This window comes from Nomia melanderi, chromosome 4 (assembly GCF_051020985.1).
Source record: "Nomia melanderi isolate GNS246 chromosome 4, iyNomMela1, whole genome shotgun sequence".
Classification (NCBI taxonomy): domain Eukaryota; kingdom Metazoa; phylum Arthropoda; class Insecta; order Hymenoptera; family Halictidae; genus Nomia; species Nomia melanderi.
The window spans coordinates 9860300-9879460 of NC_135002.1; the positions used below are offsets into that span (position 1 = coordinate 9860300).

General features: G+C 40.1%; 1 protein-coding gene across 1 annotated transcript; it reads right to left on the reverse strand.

Moving 5' to 3' along the window:
- Positions 1 to 1114: 1114 nt before the first annotated feature.
- Positions 1115 to 3780, reverse strand: LOC143174455 (uncharacterized). The gene is made up of 5 exons (XM_076366900.1): positions 3661 to 3780; positions 2928 to 3581; positions 2276 to 2709; positions 1501 to 1695; positions 1115 to 1412 (listed from the first exon to the last, which is right to left on the reverse strand). The coding sequence occupies exons 1-5, from the start codon at positions 3778 to 3780 to the stop codon at positions 1115 to 1117; spliced, it is 1701 nt and encodes a 566-aa protein (XP_076223015.1).
- Between the last annotated feature and the right edge of the window lie 15381 nt (positions 3781 to 19161).

Sequence of the window (19161 nt, forward strand, 5' to 3'; positions counted from 1 at the left end):
TTCATAATCAAAGTGTGTTGAATTGTTAAATGACTGCATAAAACAATATGTAAAAAATGGTACCTAATACTAAAAGTACCATTTTTCGAAAATATATTTATAATAAAAATGTGTCAAATTGTTAAATGACTTACGTTGTACAATAATATCTAAAAAATGGTACCTAATACTAGAGTGTCATTTTTCGAAAATGTGTTAAATTTTTAAATGACTACGTTATACAATAATATCTAAAAAAACGGTACCTGGAGGTTCCTCCAGAGGTTATATTGTTAAAGAACAAAGTTCACACTACAAGCAACATAGAACTATCTAAACAATATTATGCATAAAGTAAAACACACGTTAATTCAATGTGCGAAATGTACGAAAAATCAAATATAACAAAATATACTTCATATTAATCTAATTTTGTTTACAAATAATGACAGGACATAAAATAGAAGTAGTATTTTTAATTTTAGACGCTAATTACATTGTTAAAATTACAAGATATCGATAGTATTTACTTATGCTCTGCATGTGGCAGTGTTTCGAAATATGCACGATGCACCGGAGGTATATAAGGTAATAACTGCTTGATGTCTTTATATTTTTCATAAGTAATAGGCCTGGCATCTTGATACAAAGGCGCCAGGGCGATTTTTTCAAATTTTACCGGTCTTCCAGGACGTGTAGGTAATAAATTTATAGTTTTAAATTCTTTGTCCTTCATCGATGTTTTATATAAAATAGTGTATGGTGCACTTTTGAGAAACCTCATCCAACATATTTGCAATCAATTTACCTGTTCTCCATTAGTGTTTTTTCTTATCTGTTTTTCAATCGCATTTTGAAGATTTTTTATTGAAACGAAATCCTCTCGTTTCGTTTCATGTAAAATGAATTTATCATGTTTTCTACATTGTGTTTAGACATTAGGCCACAGCTGGCCCATAAGTCCATATACAATGTTATATATAAAATATACAAAGAGAGAAAAAATAAAATTCTTAAGACCTAAAATAGTAAGTATACAGAAAGAATAAGAGAAAAAAAATCTTTGTATTCTCTATCACAGCCTTATGTAAACTTGTACTGAGATCAACAAGAGCAACTACATAAAACTAGTTCCTTATATCCTAAGATTATTAATTACTAAAAACTTAGAAATAGCTTTGATGGCCCTCATGTCAGGTCCAATCAGAAACGTTTCCGTTTTAAAAGGGGCATTCCATCCTAACATCCGAAGTTCAGTGGTCAAGACAGTTCTACTTCCATTAAATCTAGGACAATCCCACAGTATATGGCACAGATCCTGAAGCTCAAATCCACATTCACAGGAACTGCTACGAATTATGCCCACTCGAGCTAGAGACGCAGCCAGGTTGTAGTGATTGACTCTGTATCTACTGACCCAAACTGCAGTATGCCTTAACAGATTTCGGTTATAAAACCACGGCTTCCTGTTGTGCTCGAAATATGTGTTGAAATAGGCTGAACCCTTGGATGCTGCTTCACCAAGCCACGTATTTACGGAATCTTTCCACATAATCTCCCTTAACCCTTTTAGTGCCGGAGGCCGATATATCGGCTCTTGATGCACTGGCGAGAAGTGCCAGAGCCGATATATCGGCCCGCGCCTTGTAGAGCTTTACTATTTGCATTGCAGGAGAATTCAATCTCAAAATAAATTTATAATCCGTTATAAATGGTCTAATTTCATTACGAGAGAATTAAAAAAAATAGTTTTTCGTTTTAACTCTTTGTGCACGACGACTTTTTCCTATCGCTTGGAGCTAAAGAAATCAAACATAAACACCATGTACCTCCGAATTATTTTTTATTTTTATTATGTAATATTATTTATCTTGTTACAAAATATATTGGAAATGAAAAGTATATACTTTGTAATAAATGGTCTATATAAAATTATGATGAGAAGATGACTTTTCGTATGTGCAAATACGTTTTGTAAGAGAGAATTCAACTTTTACTTTCTTTATGATCTTTTATACCTTTATTATTTATATAATTTTCAATGAATATAGAAAAACTAGTGTCATTGTTTTGTTCTCTATTTCGTCCTTAATATACTGCTTTTTGAATCATGTAAATATTGTTTCTTGTTTGGTTTTTATGAGCATTTTCCTAAACTCTAGTAAAACCGTGAAATGCGGCCGGTTATTCTCGCATAGGCACCTCTTTTTCGCCTGGCACTAAAAGGGTTAAGATAGGAGAAAAATCAGTATATGGAACCTTAAAATTGAAATTCTCGCTTAAACTAGAAGCTAACTTAGCTGCTGCATCAGCTCGTTCATTTCCCAAAATGCCCCTATGAGAAGGTAACCAAACAAACTCAATCCTACATCCAGGAGAAGCCATTGTTTCAAAAGCGATTAGTTCTTCCTTAATCTCTTTTAACAAGGAACAAGATCGTTGGCAGAAGACTTTGCCATCAAGCGCCTCTAAGGCACTAAGTGAATCACTGCACATTATGTAGGAATTACTCCTATCCTTATTGGCCAAATTAACCGCCATAAGAATTCCATGACATTCAGCGGAAAATATCGATGTTGCATGGTTAAGGCTCCTGGTAAAAGAGCAATCCAACAGAGGGCAGACATATGAGGTTCCAGTTGAAATGGCTCCATCCATCTTTGATCCATCAGTGAAAATCTGGACGTACCCAGGGTATAAGTCACTGACAGCAAGACCTTGTCTGGAATGCTAGATGATTGAAGAAAACGTCCAAGAAGAGTATTTATGCTGATTTTACTAAACTATACCCTAAAATCCGTAAAATTGCATACTAAAGACGAGTTGCAATCCAAAAAAAGAATAAAATTAAATATTTCATTCCAACAAGATCGAATAAAAAGAGAGCGATTCCTTCTATATGGACTAGGGGTGACAGAAGCCAAACTGGAACTAAAGTATCTCGATACCTTGGAAAGGGGATTAGATTGGCAAGAGAGAATTTTAAGAATGTATTTTGAGCCAAGAAATTTTGCTCTGTCATAAATCAAAGGCAGCTTAGCCTCAGCAAGGGTGACATTGTTAGGTGAAGACTTCCTAAGACCCAAAGCAATTTTAGCTCCAGAAACTTGAATCCTCTCTAGCTGATTCCTAAGTTTTTGAGAGTTATGAGGATAGTACCACATACTAGCATAATCTAATCTGGATCTGATGGTACTAGAGTAGACTAACAGCAAGGTCTGGGGTTCACATCCCCACCAAGTATTTCTCAAGAATTTAATTATATTGAGATATTGGCTACACTTTAAAACCAACTGTTGAATATGAATATCAAAACGAAGCTTGTGATCCAAGTAGATACCAAGAAACTTAACACAGTTATTGTTGTAAACGGTTTCGTTACCAATTCTGAGGGAAACCGTTCCTGGATGCCTAACTAATTTATCAAATACGAGGAACTGTGTTTTAGCTTCTGCCAGCTCCAGATCAATTTTCAGTAAATTGCTTTGGATAATGCCAATTGCTGTTTCCATGAACTGTCTGGCTTTCAGAATGGTGGAAGTTGTAATAGTTAATTCAATATCATCTGCAAATTGATTGAATTGTAGAGATACCAAAATTTCCTCCGGGATACCATCAAAGATTCCAGAAACATAAAGGTTATACAGTAAGGGGCTTAACCCCCCCCCCCCCCTGAGGTACCCCCTTGTAAACATGGTAATACTTGTAAGGTTCTTCAAGATGAACATCACCAACAACCTGCGCCTTCCTTACATACATCCAATCCGCCAGGAAATGAAGAATGTTGCTTCCTACTCCCATTTTTGAAAAATTATATTACATCATAATAATTATAATAATCTGCTGAGCCACCTACCTCTGTCAATTGGACTTACACCACTTTCATAATCGATGATTATGCAATTTCATTTACCGACCAATTTTAAATTGTACAAAATATGGGAATTTTTTAAGAAATTAAACACGAACTAGTTATACATAAAAAATTTACATTAAATTAAGTATGAATTATGTGATATCTCATTTTTTTTCAAAAATGGACTTAAACCACTTTCAAAATAAACGGTCCATATATACTTATAAGAAGTGACCGGGGTCCAGGTCTATACAGCGCGTAGTCACGGCCCTGCATAACTGTGGCCGGCGAGCGATGGCTGTGTGGCGCGAAAGTTCCGTTCACGGACATTTTCTTACCCTATCCCAAAGAAAAACCGATGTCACGCTTCCCATGGGGGGTTCCTCTTCAGAAATGTCTGCAGAATCCAATGGTGCACAGCAAATTCGTGCTGGCCAACCCACTTTTCGTAGAAATGTAACAGAAGTGCATACAAAGTACGCGCATCTACCTTTTTTTAAACTTTGATCACCGTTTACAAACATTTAATGATATCCAAAATTCAAAATTTTTATAGCTACGTGATCGGGCAAGTCTCCTTTATTTTTGCGACAAATTTTAACTGCCTATCGTTTTTAGTTTTCACGTAACACTTGGTTTTCTGACCGTTTTTACAAAATCCCAGTTTTTTCGAAAACTGGACCTGACCCAGCAATTTGGTTTTCGGATTCGTATTTAGGGTAAGGAACTCTATAAGAATTACGTAGTGGCTATTGCAAAAACTAACATAGGTCAAAATTTGTTCCACAGTGTAATTGATTCGAAGGTTTGACCTAGACTGAATAAGATATAAATTGACCTTCATAATGAAACCCCTGAGCATCGATAGCCTATTTTTAACGAATTCTAATGGCGTTTCAAATCTGTACGAACTGGACTCCATAACGTATTTCTTACGTGTTTCGTATTGAAAATTAAATATCTCGTACCTTATGATACTTATAGGTAATGTACCAAGTATCTCAGACGATAGAAAAATTCAAATGTAATAAAAAGTTTTCTGAAACGTTCGAATCTTTCTCCATCTTTACTGATTTAATACCAATTTAAAATTTTTAGACATTTCAATTGATTTCGATCATAGGTTTTCACGATTTAACAGACTTATAATATTCAGCATAAATGAAACAAACAGTCTTGAATAAACTCTATTATATCTTCAGTAGTTTCAAAATTTAAAATGTTTACAGAAATGAACCCTGTTTATTCCCTTAGCATAATTTAAGGGGTCGTGTCGCAGCCAGCTGTTTCATATGACCCAGTAACCGATTCCCGCTTAGTAGTGTGCATAGTTTACGACAAGGCTCCAATGAGTTCTGGCCTACCCCTAAACTTTCTTCAAAAGAAAACACATTAGTTTGTTTGTCTTTACAAAAACATCTTCCTAACTTTAGAATGAGCCACTTGTTTCGAACAGATCTACTAATTTTACTATTGGGTAAAAAATCTGAGGCTTGCTATATTTTTTACACACACACAGGCATGGCACACACTTTTTGAAGTAGCTAATAGATTTGCTGCAATGAAGTATTTAAATACTTACGTATCTGGCTGTTGATGTGCGTTAACGACTTAATCATTCTTAACCAAAAAAGCTAAGACAATATGTGAAGGAGTTACTGTCACAAATACCATTACCATGTGGGTACTACCCGACTAAATCTTTTCTACTTCCTTGTTCTTTTCAATTTTACTCGTTTTATTCTCTTTTTCTAGCTTCGAAGCGTTATGATTGCAAAATTGAAACATATCTAATGTTGCTCCTTCTTTGTACTTTGTTTAGGGACCTTTTCCGGGCTTTGAAACATTCCAACAGCGCACACAGGACACTCTGCATATCGAATACAAATCCATGCCAAGGGAGTGTCGACTGTCATAAAAATGTAAGTGGTAATAAGAGGGTATGCTTCACATTCTGCATAATATCGACAACTGTACTCTATAACGTGTCATGCAAATATAGCGAGGTTGCTTCTGGGAGCGCTAGCATCCTCTGTGAAAGGATCTCTAACGTTCTTCTGTAGGATTAGAAACGCATGCTGCCTCATTGATAAGTTTATAATTCCAAAATATTGTCGAGTGAACATTGAACAAACACATCAATGTTTTACGAATTCTCCTTGTTTAATGAGGAATAGATTTCTTCCAACCTTCGTTCTCGAAAATTTATTATTTCCAACGCTTATATACGGTAAAAAAATACAATTATATTCCTTTTTACATCTTTACTACATGAGCATTTAACTTTAATAATACAGTATAAGAAATCGGACTTTAACAATATATGTAACAATAATTTTTTCGCCGATTTCTATTTGAATTGATAGTTCCTACTTTCAGTGTCTCTGAATTAAGGAAACACAGTTCATAAAGAATTGGCGTGGACATTGGACAGTTCGTTGCCTTGCAAACTTTCTATTTCATACATTATTATTCAATTATTCCATTTTCCTTCCGATTTATTATTTTATTCTATTTCTGTTTCTGTGGCAACACTTCGAAGCTCGTCGACACCGTCGAAATTGCCAGTAAATTTTAGCCAGTGGCGTGATCTAAAAACGTCTGATGGTCGTCTAGGATCGGTAGGTCTCCAGATAATTCGCAAGATGATTTGATCTGGATGCGCGGCGCCGGGACGCAAGGTTACAGCGGTCGTCGGGTCAGCAACACCACGGCCGCTCTCCCTCTTCGCCGTTCCCTAGTCCCTTCTTTTCCCTTTCTACGGTCTCGCCCTTCCTTCGTAGCCCTCCTCCTCGACCGGCGACCGAGCCAGTCAGCCCTTCTTCCCTCTCCGTCCCCCTCCTTTATTTATTCTGCTCGTCGCGGCCGTGCCACGTTGCGCCATCTTCTTCAGATCCGTCGAGATTCTTATTAACAGTTATTACGCCAGGGGTTTCTTTCTTTTTAGTGGAACCTTTATTCCTTCGGATAATGTGTCTCGTCCCGTGAATGGCCGAATACCATTCGAATGGTCGTCGTCATTAGCGATTACGTCGCGTCTAGAAAGACGTCGAGGCGTTTTCAGGAGATTAATAGAGAACCTGTCCGATCGGGGGACAGCGGAAGAAAGAGTTCTGCTACCACCCTTGGGAAATTTGCATTTACAGGAGATTCTTTTCCTTACCTTCGTCCCTTATTTTCGCCGCTGCACATCGAAGCACACGTTACAATCAATTTGGAGATGTTGCAAATACTTTCCACTTTCCAAATTTCATACTGAGTTATCAGAATTTCATACTAAATACATCTGCTTCGTATTATGACAGTTTGTATAATAATACTGAAACGCGAAGATGAACATTCGAGGAAATTGATATCAAATAGAAATCTAGGTTTCTCCTAAGGGTGAACTGAAAATTCAATTTCAAATGTTTCAATCTTCTAAGTTTAATATTGAGTGTACATCTACTTCGTATAGTTGCAAGTAGAAATCGAAGTTTCATTTTCTCCTGCAACGATGAATCGAAAATTCAAATGCTCGACGGTTACGCAATTTTCTACTCGCCAATTTGTACCAGTGCATTTAACCCTTCGATTGTTATCCAATGCGGCAGCCGAGCTGCTTCCAAACAACGCGGTAGAGGGGGTGTCTGGGTCACCCCCTTTCATGTTTGTCTGGCTGGCTGGCTGGCCGGCCGGCCGGCCGGCCGGCTAGCTGGCTCGCTGGGGTTCGCAACCCCAGCTTTCGAGGCAGCGTACAATCCGTGACACCGAAATACATCGATTGTTTACATCCAGCCCACGTGTATTAGTCCCGAGTATTGATTAAACAACTGTAATGACTAATTACGAGCTGCGCCGGGCTACATGGGATCACCCTTCGCGAGGTACAAGCCTGACAACGGGTAGGAATTAATTATACGCTGATCATACATCCAAGAGAATTAATCCTGTTCTTAGGTTACAATTTCGAACGGGGTCGCGTTCGTAACGTTCGCTTTGGCCTAACCAATACGATTAATCGAGATTCGTCCTATCCCGTAAATAGTCTGCGAGTCGACGTTTTCTTATCGGTCTCAGAACGATAAGCCCGATCGCTGAAAGCCGACAAATAACAATAAGCCGCCAGCCGGGACTGTTTAAAGCGAAAGATAGCGTAAAGAAAGAGTTCACTGGTCTCCTGATTACGGCACCGTGACCAGAGAGGTTTCTGTTTTGCTACCAATCGTTCACCGTGACGCGCCGTGAACGAAAGGGAAAACCAGAGAGAAAATTTATCACTTTCGAAGCAATTGAAACGATCATCCCGCGCGCGCTCTCTAATAACGCAAACACCCATTAATCTTAATTAACGGAGAAAGTGTAAAGGCTAATTGCGAAACATTACGCGGGAGAGCATGTCTTCGAACGCGTTTAGCGTTTTGATCGCCCCGTGGTCCCGAGTGTTCGGTACACTGGACTTTCTGTTTCACGCATGTGTATTTCGTCTTTTCAATCCTGACTGGGAAACAGAAGTAACACTGTTTGTGTATCCTTCTTGAAAACCTTTAGAAATCGAAAACGAAAGTATGAAAGCGGTTAGAAAGCTCTTCGAAAAGTGAACAATTCGACGAAGAGTACACAATAAATACCTACCGTTGTCGTGATTGCGCTTTCTTTTAGACAAAACGCGTTACGTTTATTACGCCTAGATGGTGCATCCTAACGCAGACCTAGCCTATAAGCTGGCTAGGAATCACAAGCAACATCATTCACAAATCTTTATCCGAAAACTTTAGAACTCCAAAATGAAAGCGCGTTAGTAGATTGGAACTTCTCATTGAAAAACGAACAGTTCAACGAAGAGTACATGGTAAATACCTGCCGTTTCCTAGATTGCATTTTCTTTTGGACGAATGCATTGCGTTTATCGTGCGTGGGTGGTGCGACGATTTATCAAGCGGACAGGATTTTGCACCTCGTGCCATTGACGGTAGGGGTAGGGCTCTAGGAGCGGCCACCGTGGAGGGAGATTCGTCTGCTGGAGGGGGTGTCTGTGGCGATCCCCTCCAGTCTGGGGGTTCCCAAACCCAAAACGCATTTCCCGGGGTTCGCAAATCTCCAGCTCATTCGCGTGTCCCGGCCGACATCGCTGAAACTTCGCCTTCGACGGCACAGTTTCAGCGAACCATGCTGCCGCGGATGCAAATTTGCATTCAACGAATTCGAGGTTCGATTTTGGCTGCGACCGATCACGCGTAGACCAACGATTTAAACGTTCCAAAACGGATATGCTTAAAAATATTGGACTCTGTAAAGTATAATATGAACGGTTTCCTTTGGATTGTTTTGAAAAAGGATATTCCTCGAAGCAAGTATTCGGGCGCTGGTTTTGTTTTTAATTCACAATACCAGTAGTGTACCAAAAAGACGAAATTTATTTTTATGGGCCCATAATTCACAGAAAATGAAAGTAATGTGTAACTCATCGTTGTCTTATATGAAGTTTAAAATTTGAAATTTGAAGTTTGAAATCGGGTCTGTCTATTATGATGGAAATTTCGATACTTGACAGTGTGGAAATTTGGTGTCATCGCGAGAATTAATTTTATCGCTAGCTGTCTACGTATCGATTCAAATAAACATGAATATCGTAAACATACGATTATAAATTTCAGTGTCAGCTAGATCCAGGTTCAAGAGAAGTCCGGATGCTCCGGTGAGCATAGCATATACCCGTCGGTACGTGGAATACGTTGACATTGATCCAGCGAATTCATATCGTATAGCTATCGGTGAGTCACCGTGGCTCAGTGCCCTTCAACCGGCTCCGTCCGTTTCCTAAACTGGATGATTCCAGCGCGGCGCGCACGTTCGATCGGCTCTCGACTGCAGTTATTACTTTCAATTGAGGTTTCCTTTTACGTTCTCTTAATTTTACGTTCGCCCGTTAACAGACCCTGATTTCTAGACTGAATTATTTATTAATCGCGCTATACTTCAATGATCATTCGTGAAAATAATTTTCTATACACTTATAGGAGTGCAAATTTTAGGTGTGGAATCGACCACCATTTTCTTGACAAGTAGACGGCGGAATTGAAATTGAATTATGAACTTAACGGGTTAATGAAGTGTTAAGTCAATAAATATTTTAATGAAAATATTATTCTGCTTATAGTAGTAGAATGAGACTTGGCTGTAATTAAAGCAAAAACCGTTATGTACGTGTTTCCAAACGGCACAGAGTAATCGTAAAAGATACTTCAATAAACAATTCTAGTTCATCGAATATTTGCAGAATTTCAAATTTAACAGTTTGGATTTCATTCTTCCAATCTCAAATTTCAAGTTTCAAATCTCAAATCTCAAATCTCAAATCTCAAATCTCAAATCTCAAATCTCAAATCTCAAATCTCAAATCTCAAATCTCAAATCTCAAATCTCAAATCTCAAATCTCAAATCTCAAATCTCAAATTTCAAATTTCAAATTTCAAATTCCAAATCTCAAATCTCAGATCTCAGATCTCAGATCTCAGATCTCAGATCTCAAATCTCAAATCTCAAATCTCAAATCTCAAATCTCAAATCTCAAATCTCAAATCTCAAATCTCAAATCTCAAATTTCAAATTGCAAATTTCAAATTTCAAATTTCAAATTTCAAGTTCCAAATCTCAAATCTCATATCTCAGATTTCAAATCTCAAATCTCAAATTTCAAGTTTCAAATCTCAAATCTCAAATTTCAAATTTCAAATTCCAATTTCGAAGTTTTAAACTCCAAATATAAAACTTCACATTTAGAGAACGCACAAGTTTAATTTTCAAGCTTCAAATATCCTAGACACCGTGACTCCGATCTCCTCCCGTCGAGCTCGACGCCCAGGCTTCCGGCGAATATTCGGCAACCGGGGATCGTTCGCGAAACCGCGTGCGAAATGTTCCCCGGACGTGGAACGGGCGAAGCCCCGGATGGATGCACACGGACGAGACAGATCGATGGCCGACGAGTGCTAAAACCCGGCAAAAATGAGCGGAGGAGCATAGAAATGGCACAATTGGTTCAGTGGGGCGGTGCCCCTGCGGCCTTGGCTCGGGACAGTGAACTCCGTGGCCATGCGAAACGCGGTGCCCCATGCACTTCTCGTCCCCCCGACACCCCACCTCGCCACTCACCATTCCCCGCAGCCCCTTTTGATCCGCACCATTCCGCCCCGCCGCGCCCGCTCCCCGACGAAACGCGCTGCACCCGTTTCGCACATATGCAACGTCCACTCCCGGTCGTTTCTCTCGGAATTAGGCCCCGCGTGGATGGCAGCCAGACGGGCGCAAGGCTTGCGCGACGCGCCTGGCTGCGTATGCAATCGCCCACGCGCATGCGCATAGACGGACCGGCGAATCGGTGACAGAAAACGGAAAAGGGAGGTGGGTCGGCGAAGGGGACGACACGTAGGATTTGATAGCGTGTCGCTAAATAAAATCGGATCCTCTAAGGCTGTCCAACCCTTTCATTAACGCTAGAACAATCGAGCGTTTGACACGATTAACATGTAATCCGTAGAAAAATTGTAACAATAAATCTTTTCTCGGTCTCTTCATGTATGAATTATAGTATTTAAGGGAAACTATTTATTTTTCAGATCATATAAAGGAAATAAGAAAACTGAAACTTTTTAAATGGAAATTGAAAGTGTTGGAAGAATAGATTTGGTTTCTTTTGTTAGTCAATAGATTTTGGAAATGACGAAGAGCTAGATGATCGGTAGTTTTCTGACAAATGTGAAACGATGTAGGATTGCGTTATCGGTAGTCAACTAAAGAATTTTAAATAACATAGGAATACATTATGTACCTCGAATATGTTGAAATCGAAAAAAAACGATGAGACGGTTTTTCATTTCACGAGATGAATCCGCTTTCCATCGCGCTTAGAGATGGAGAAAACTATCTTTCTCTTTCTTCATCGAGCAATTAGTGAAGTGTTCTGAGAGGATGGAACCGAGATTTCACTGTTTAAATAAACGTTTAGTTACCATGTATAGTAGCTTGCGCGAGTTTCTAAAAGAAAAACGTTCTGGAATTGATTAGTAAAAGGATTTTAGTCTAGCCCACTGATCGCATCATATTGATCAATATTCTTTAATCTATTTGTCTGTATATATGCAACCTGTACTTATTTCTCTACCAAACTGCCTACAAATGATCTATTTCGTTTTCAATTTTAAAATGATTAATCTTCGAGATTTTTCTGTGTTCGTAGAGAAAAGTAGTTGCAGGTTGCAACGTGAGAATTACGAAGATGGAAAATGCAAAGTTTTAACGTGCTAATTATAATTGTTTTTCCTCTCGGGGACTAATAAGATTTTAGTCTCGATATTTTGGTACACGATCGTTTGAGGTACGAAAGGGTTGATCGTTGACCTCGAGCAACATTGTAAATAGTTAGGAGCGAATTCGGCGATGAGAAGATAGCAGTGGAATGACGCTAAAGAGGATGAGCGGACGCGAGAGGATTGCGAGAAGAAAGGGGACGGTGAGATGGGCGGAAGATTTAGCTGAGCGGCGGAAGGATAGATGGGATGAGAGTAATAGTGAAAACTTAAGCAAAACGAACACAGCGCAGATCCGTGGAAGAATTCGAGGGAAGATAGAAATAGAGGAAATTGAACGGAACGATTTTTTGGGATTTTGAGGTTAGAATAGACGAGAATTAGAAGCATTCCCTTTGCTTTATCTAAATTCCTAGCCGAAGGAAGTTTGATTGACAAAGGGAAGATACCCTAAAATGTTTTCCTCTATTTTTAATCATTTGCTTTAATTTCTTATGAATTGGCTATGCATCATTAAGCAAATATACATGTTCGTGATCTACAAACTAAATTCAGTCATCGATCAATTAAATTAATCCATTCTTTTGTAATTATTAAAAAGATGTAGATGTCCTTTTATGAGATTATCAAATAAATTGTAATGTCGATGCACACACTGTTGTAATTAATATAGAAACTTATATAACTTTAGCATTGTTTAATGCTTCCAATTGAAGGAAGAGAGTTTCGATTAAGTTTCAAGTAAAATTAAAGTTTCGTCCAACTTTTTCAAATTTTTAACAACGTCGCGGCATAGAAATGAGTCCCGTGCGTTAGAAACGAACAGAACTCACGATTCACTCGCGAATATCGCGTGCCAGATATTCGTAATTTGGAGACACGCGTTGCCCATTTCGCGATACTATCGAGCAGCACATTGGGCGCCCATCATTAGAAGGGCCGAGCGAGAAAACGCGCGAAGAAGCGAGAGGACGAGTTAGCGAGCTAGACATTGCCGGAGAACGTTCACCCTGCCCGGTGCGTCGGCCCTTCGCAGCGTTTCTCAAACCTAAGCAATATCGTGCATTTATGAAGTTGTCCCTCAGGGAGAACAGCCCGAAGGGTGTCTAGAATGAAGATAAGTTAGGATTGCCTTTGATGGTGAATATTGATGTACGCGATAGTGTCGAAGGGCGGGGAAACGATCGAGTCAAGAGTGATAAAGCAGGGCTCGGAACACGAAGTCATCGGTTTCGGTTTCAGGGATTTCCTATGGACAAATATACTAAAATAAATAAACGGACGGCTCATTAAAAAATACATTCTACTATTCTATTTAACATTAAATCATCGTAAAACTATTCATTGTAACCAGTATGTATGTCTGTGTTAATTTAAAAATTAATCGTGGATAAAGGATAAGAATTACAAGTAAATTCAAATGTTATTGTATTTATTCAAAATGAAGCAAGGGTAGGTGTCATGGGACAAATAGAATTATTACCAAAAATCGAGAAATAATCACTAGACCGCGGATCTTTATGTGAACTCAAATTTTGAAGAATATGTAAGTATTAAATTGAAATGCTAAAATTGAAGTATTAAAATCTAAATATTAAGTTTCATTATGAGAAAATAGTTTTCCTTAACGAAAGCTATAAGAAGCACTATGTTCTGGATATTTTATGTATTTCCTTACATTCTGTGCGATGTTACACCTTCAAGTTGCCCGTAAATGCATAAAAATTCGCAGTCTAATGATCACCGTCTCATGGGCATTCTATCGGGACGTCGCGATCCCGCCGAAATGTTTACGCCGAATCGTGCACGTACATCACCCTCGGGGTCCTGGCATAGTTTCACGATCGTCTTTTTGCCATTTCACCGAAGTCGCAAGAATTCGAAAGCTGAAGGACATCCGCGGGGACAAGAACACGTACGAAAGCATCCTTTTCGAGCGTATATTGACGCGTGCGTCATATACGCGGGCGTGCATTCTTGGCCCTGCATTCCACGCTCGAAGGGGACCGTATGAAATCGGTGCAGAGTAGACGCGCAAAAATGTCAATTAGCGTCGATCGACACAGTACGCTTTCCAGCGACCGTCGACAAACTATAAATCTAACCAGCTTCACAAAATTTCCAACTTCATTCGCATTTACCTGACAACAGAATCTTCGAATTGTATAATTAACCAAACAACCATGAACCTTTCATTTCAAATAAAACGGTACATCGCTGGAAATAATGATTCCACTTAAACGATACACGAAGTCTACCAATCTATCCTCATCACAATAAATAAAACTTTTCGTCCACGCGACTCGTCACTTGGTTTGACACATAAAAATTCCGAAGTTCCATATTTAATATTAAACTTCGTATAACGCATCAATACATGAAACAATAACAGAAATACAATTGAAATAAAATAACATTGTTCCATAATGTGCCCCCTTAGAAAATGTCGAATATTTAGTGACAAACTTTCGAGTGCAAAGGATTAATTCGTGAAATCTTCGTAAAGAGTCTCGGTTCCATGAAAACTGAATCTCAGTCGATGGAGTTTAGAAATCGCCTTCCTAAAAAATTGCATTATACAAGGCGTAAAGGTGTTCAGGCAGCGGTACAAGTATGGGCAGGACCCAGTGGTTGGTATCCGGCGGTCGGCCGTGGTCTGTCCGTCGCGCTCGTCCGGCAGTCTCTGCTCGTTGCAGCTGTTCGCGGCCGCCTGTTCGCACGGCATTGGGCATTGCACTCGGCGCTTCTCTCGAGGGCGGTTTCCCGGGTTGATGCACGCGGAATGCAGCCGAAGCCGGCCGAGGATGCACGAGTCTGTCTCGGAGCGGAGGCGCGGAGCGCGTCGCAGCTGCAACGGTCATCGGGTTCGATGCACTCGCGCGCGCTTCTCCATGCACGATTCTGCACGAATGACTCAGCCGACCCCGGCGCACGAGGGATACGACCTTGACCTGGCTGTACGTAGGTGCATCACACCTTCGCGGGCGTCCGCGTGGCCGAAACCCGTCACGGTAAAAATCCTCTTCGACCGAATCCCATCCCCTAAATATTCACTGGACCGATTTCGAGTCGTGGAACTTCGTTACTTCGCGAATCCTATATTGAACTACGTGTTCGTTTCGATGGTTCATTAGCATAGGACTTTCGATCATTGATTGTACGTAGTTTATGGATACTTCTATGAAGTGTCATTTTCATAGTTTATGTTTTATTTTTTAGGAAGATTAGAATGCGGGAAATGATATTGTTCTGATTTGAAGAATCCTTACGATTTAAATCGTTGCGTATTGAAATGATAATGATATTTATTAAATTAACTATTCGCAATGTTGACAAACGAGACCCTAGGAACGAAGGAATCCTCCGAATGGTTTTTAGCAGATCTCTATGGGAATTATTGGATTCATGCTGGTGTTTCAATGAATGCAGAAAAGCTTGCGTTCTGATTATAGAATCTATCGTATTGTTTCTGGAAAAACAATTTTGTCGTACGCAGATGTTCGATTGTGTATTCGATGAAAATTCATTGTTACCTATTCTCCCTTCACTTACTCGTTCCGTATGTTTCAAGTTCGCTACGCAACGTAGTAAGCTATGCAACTCGTCTATGCTCCAAAAGATCCGTCTAATCTATTCCGGCGCAAGACACTTTCGTAGCACGTTGTGCAACCTGACTACGCCAAGAAAAACTTATGTAAACCGTTTTCCAAGGCGTTTTACTTTCACAGAGCACGCTTTCGACGCGCGTGAAAAAGGTAGCAGCAATTTCTAATTGCCGATTGACCGACGCAGCAGTGAAAGTATCCTCCTTTTTGCCGGTGTGTCTCGGAATGAGAATCGGCGCACGAATTCTCCCGTGAATCTGCTTAAAATACATGTCGTTACCCTTGAAAGGTTCTAACGACGAAAGAGAGCGTCGCGTCTCAGCTGACATAATTTCTCTTATTAATCTCCGGAGCCGGCCGAGCGTGTTTCAATGGGAATTATGACGGCCGGCATCACGCAATGCCGCTGCAGATCGCACAGAAGAGAGAGAGAGAGAGAGAGAGAGAGAGAGAAAAGAGCGCGGTAAACGCAGTAGTCCTTTCGCAGCCAAAGGATCTTGAACGATGTTGAAGCTAATTCGCTGTGTATGTATAGTTCAAAGTGTGTTGTCCTCGGCGATCGAGTTCAACGTCTGCCGGGACGGGAATGAGACAAAGGCTAAAAGGCCCTACCTCCACTGGGTATCTTTATAGAACACAATGTCATCGACATGCGACAGGGTGTATCCATTGTAAAGGTCAACGCATCTATTGTGAATAACCTCGCAAGCGACCGCGCGACAAGGCCTATCAGTAAGGGAATATTCAATCCGCTTCAAGAGTATCTTCGATTCAAATGAAATATCCATTCCCTCTTCTTCAACTCGTCTCCAACCTTGAACCTTTGTTTCTATTCTATTTCCTATTACGAATTACTTAAATAGACTTAATATGTTCCTACATTCTTCAACACCTTCGAACGCAACTTTTTCAATTTCGCTTCACATACTCCGTACCAACGAAAACGGAATGCCAACAGGATGAAACAAAGTTCAAAGGAAGACAAATACAACATCCCCAGATTCATCGACATTAACTCGTTACCAATCGACCGAAATTCTTGCGAACGGTCAAGAATGTCATAGATCGGCCTCTATATCTTTCCATGGGTGTCACAGAATATACAAGCGAGGTCTGATCGATCGAATTCACCCGGAGCAGCCGCGTGTACCCTAACTCCGTCGTTCCTTTTCTTAGATCGTCTCAAAGCAAACATCAGCGAATTTCGGTTGGGGAGCCAAGGTTGGCTGTCTTTGAGGGTGGCCGCAGACGTTCTCTTCCCGAGTGTGTCCGGCGTAATTATTTAAATCAACGCGTCGATCCCGGTGCGAACAGCAAGGTTAGCGGGATGCATCGACGATCTGTCGCCCCTCCGCCCTCCCCGTTCCCCTCCTCCTCGCCCTTTGCCACAGGCCAAGAGCTAAGTATTTATACATCAGCGGAGGGATGTATTTCGGTCCGCGGACGCTGACGCTACCACGCGGTGGCGATGGCCCGCGCGCTCCTAACCTTGAACTGATGAACGTACATACGCAGCCTCCACCCGACTGCCATGTCCTGAGCTATTCCTGGACCGTCACCCTGGAGGACGACGCACTAACTGCCGCGTAAACTCGCCACGCACGTTCTCTTCTCTCGCCTAGATCCATCGACGACGTATCGGGATCCAGCGATGCGAGACACGCGGGCTAGAACCTTCGCGGCCGGCCGGCCACCCTTCGGAACTTTCCTTTTTCACGCGAGGGTGTTGCATAATCGAACATGCAATGGGCACTCGAGAAGTTTCTGGAAAATTGTTGCTGTTTGTAAATGGAATGGTTCACCTGTGATTGACGCGTTGGGGTTATGAGAATGTTGGATGTTCTGTGGGAATGTCATTTGTTGTTTTCTAAGAGGGATGGGTAGAAATTGTTATTAATCGTTAGATGTTGGAACTTTTATGTTACACTGTTAATTAGGTGTTTGTGATGTTGTTGTATTGTAATTGTCGTTTGGATGTGGTGATCGTCAACGTGTTAACCGATTTTGACCAATTTTATTAGATACTTTAAAGAAATGTTTAGCGATATTTTCGAAAGCTTAAATATATTATTCTTTGGAGATGTGTTCAATAAGGAGAACCTAGTTTTCTTCAACTTGATGATGCGTGAACTTGATGTGTACCATTTTTCTTATTCTTGTGCTTTTGTTAGAATTTTTTGAAAATGGGAATAAAATGTAATTGTTGTATAGAAAGAGACGAAGGTTTGTATATTAGGTATAGGAGATCCTACAAATAATGACAAAAATGAAAGGTTGCGATCCGGAATCAGATCAGGAAGATTTCAAAAGTGTGCTATTATAAGAAACATACTTAGTTTTGAAATATTGTATTTGATACTTTAATTACGTCGCCGTGGTGCTCTTCAATTGGAAACTTTCCACAATGTGCGAAGCGATATTCCTATGTCGGTCGCTGATAATGAACGCATTAACTGTCAACCCCGGTATACACGAAGTTCTTGCTAGTTTAAAACCACTCTACAAAATGAAATTTAAATTCCACAATTCAAATTCCATCAGAGTATTTACTCTTCCAATCTCCTTGAATAGTCTGAATCCCAGCCAAACTTCTTTTAATTAATGAATTTAACGCAACGTAGTTTTCATAAAAACTAATTAATAATCCATTTCTCGTTGATGAATATCGCAAACTTCGACAACGAAAAGGAGGGATAAAAGATGGACGCTCCCTGTACTCGTTATCAAAACTATGTAGACTTCTTCGCTCAAAATATATAACTGCAAACACCTTTCTTTCGATACGACAAAATTATCATATTGCACACAAAAATAATTACGTTTAAAATATTGAAATAAAATATTTCTATCCATTGATTCGTGTATTATTTCTGTTTAATAAAATAAATAATTTAATCGATATTTCAATAGAAAATAATGAATATATAAGAAACTTTCGAGTACAAGGAGTTAAATTCGATTTCATAAGATAATAAAAAAGAATTTCTTGAACCGAACACCTCGAAGCACGATTCCCTGAATTAAATGAAGTTGTCAAATTCACGTGACGATGAAAATTCAAAATAATTCAAATCGCAATCGAATGAAAGGGGGGTCGATAATGGCTCTTTAATCTTTCGAAAGAATTTTTTCATCGAGACGCGGCGACGAGGAGGAACGTTGGACGATATCGATTCTGACGAAAGCGAGGTTAGGCGACAAGGCTGGCTCGTTTCAGCGAAGGGTGCAGTCAGCGAGAACAAAGACTCGGCTCTGCGGAAAGTCAAATTGCGGTATCTAGCGAGCAAGGTCGTGTACCCATAGAAGTATCTCTCGTTGTTTACGGCCGACGCGTGTTGATACGCTTCTCTCTTCCCCCGGCGTTGCTACGCCAACCACAAAAATGCAGAGATAACGAGCCGAGATTTCACTGTTGGCACAGTTCGCCGCTGA

What these genes read in the sequence shown, in the direction of transcription:
- LOC143174455 (XM_076366900.1), bottom strand. Translation starts at nt 3,780, where the DNA reads ATGGGAGTAGGAAGCAACATTCTTCATTTCCTGGCGGATTGGATGTAT. An exon ending in AATCTAATCCCCTTTCCAAG is followed by an intron (nt 2,710 to 2,927) that starts GTATCGAGATAC and finishes TCAATCATCTAG; the next exon opens with CATTCCAGACAAGGTCTTGC. An exon ending in CGAGCTGATGCAGCAGCTAA is followed by an intron (nt 1,696 to 2,275) that starts GTTAGCTTCTAG and finishes TAATGAAATTAG; the next exon opens with ACCATTTATAACGGATTATA.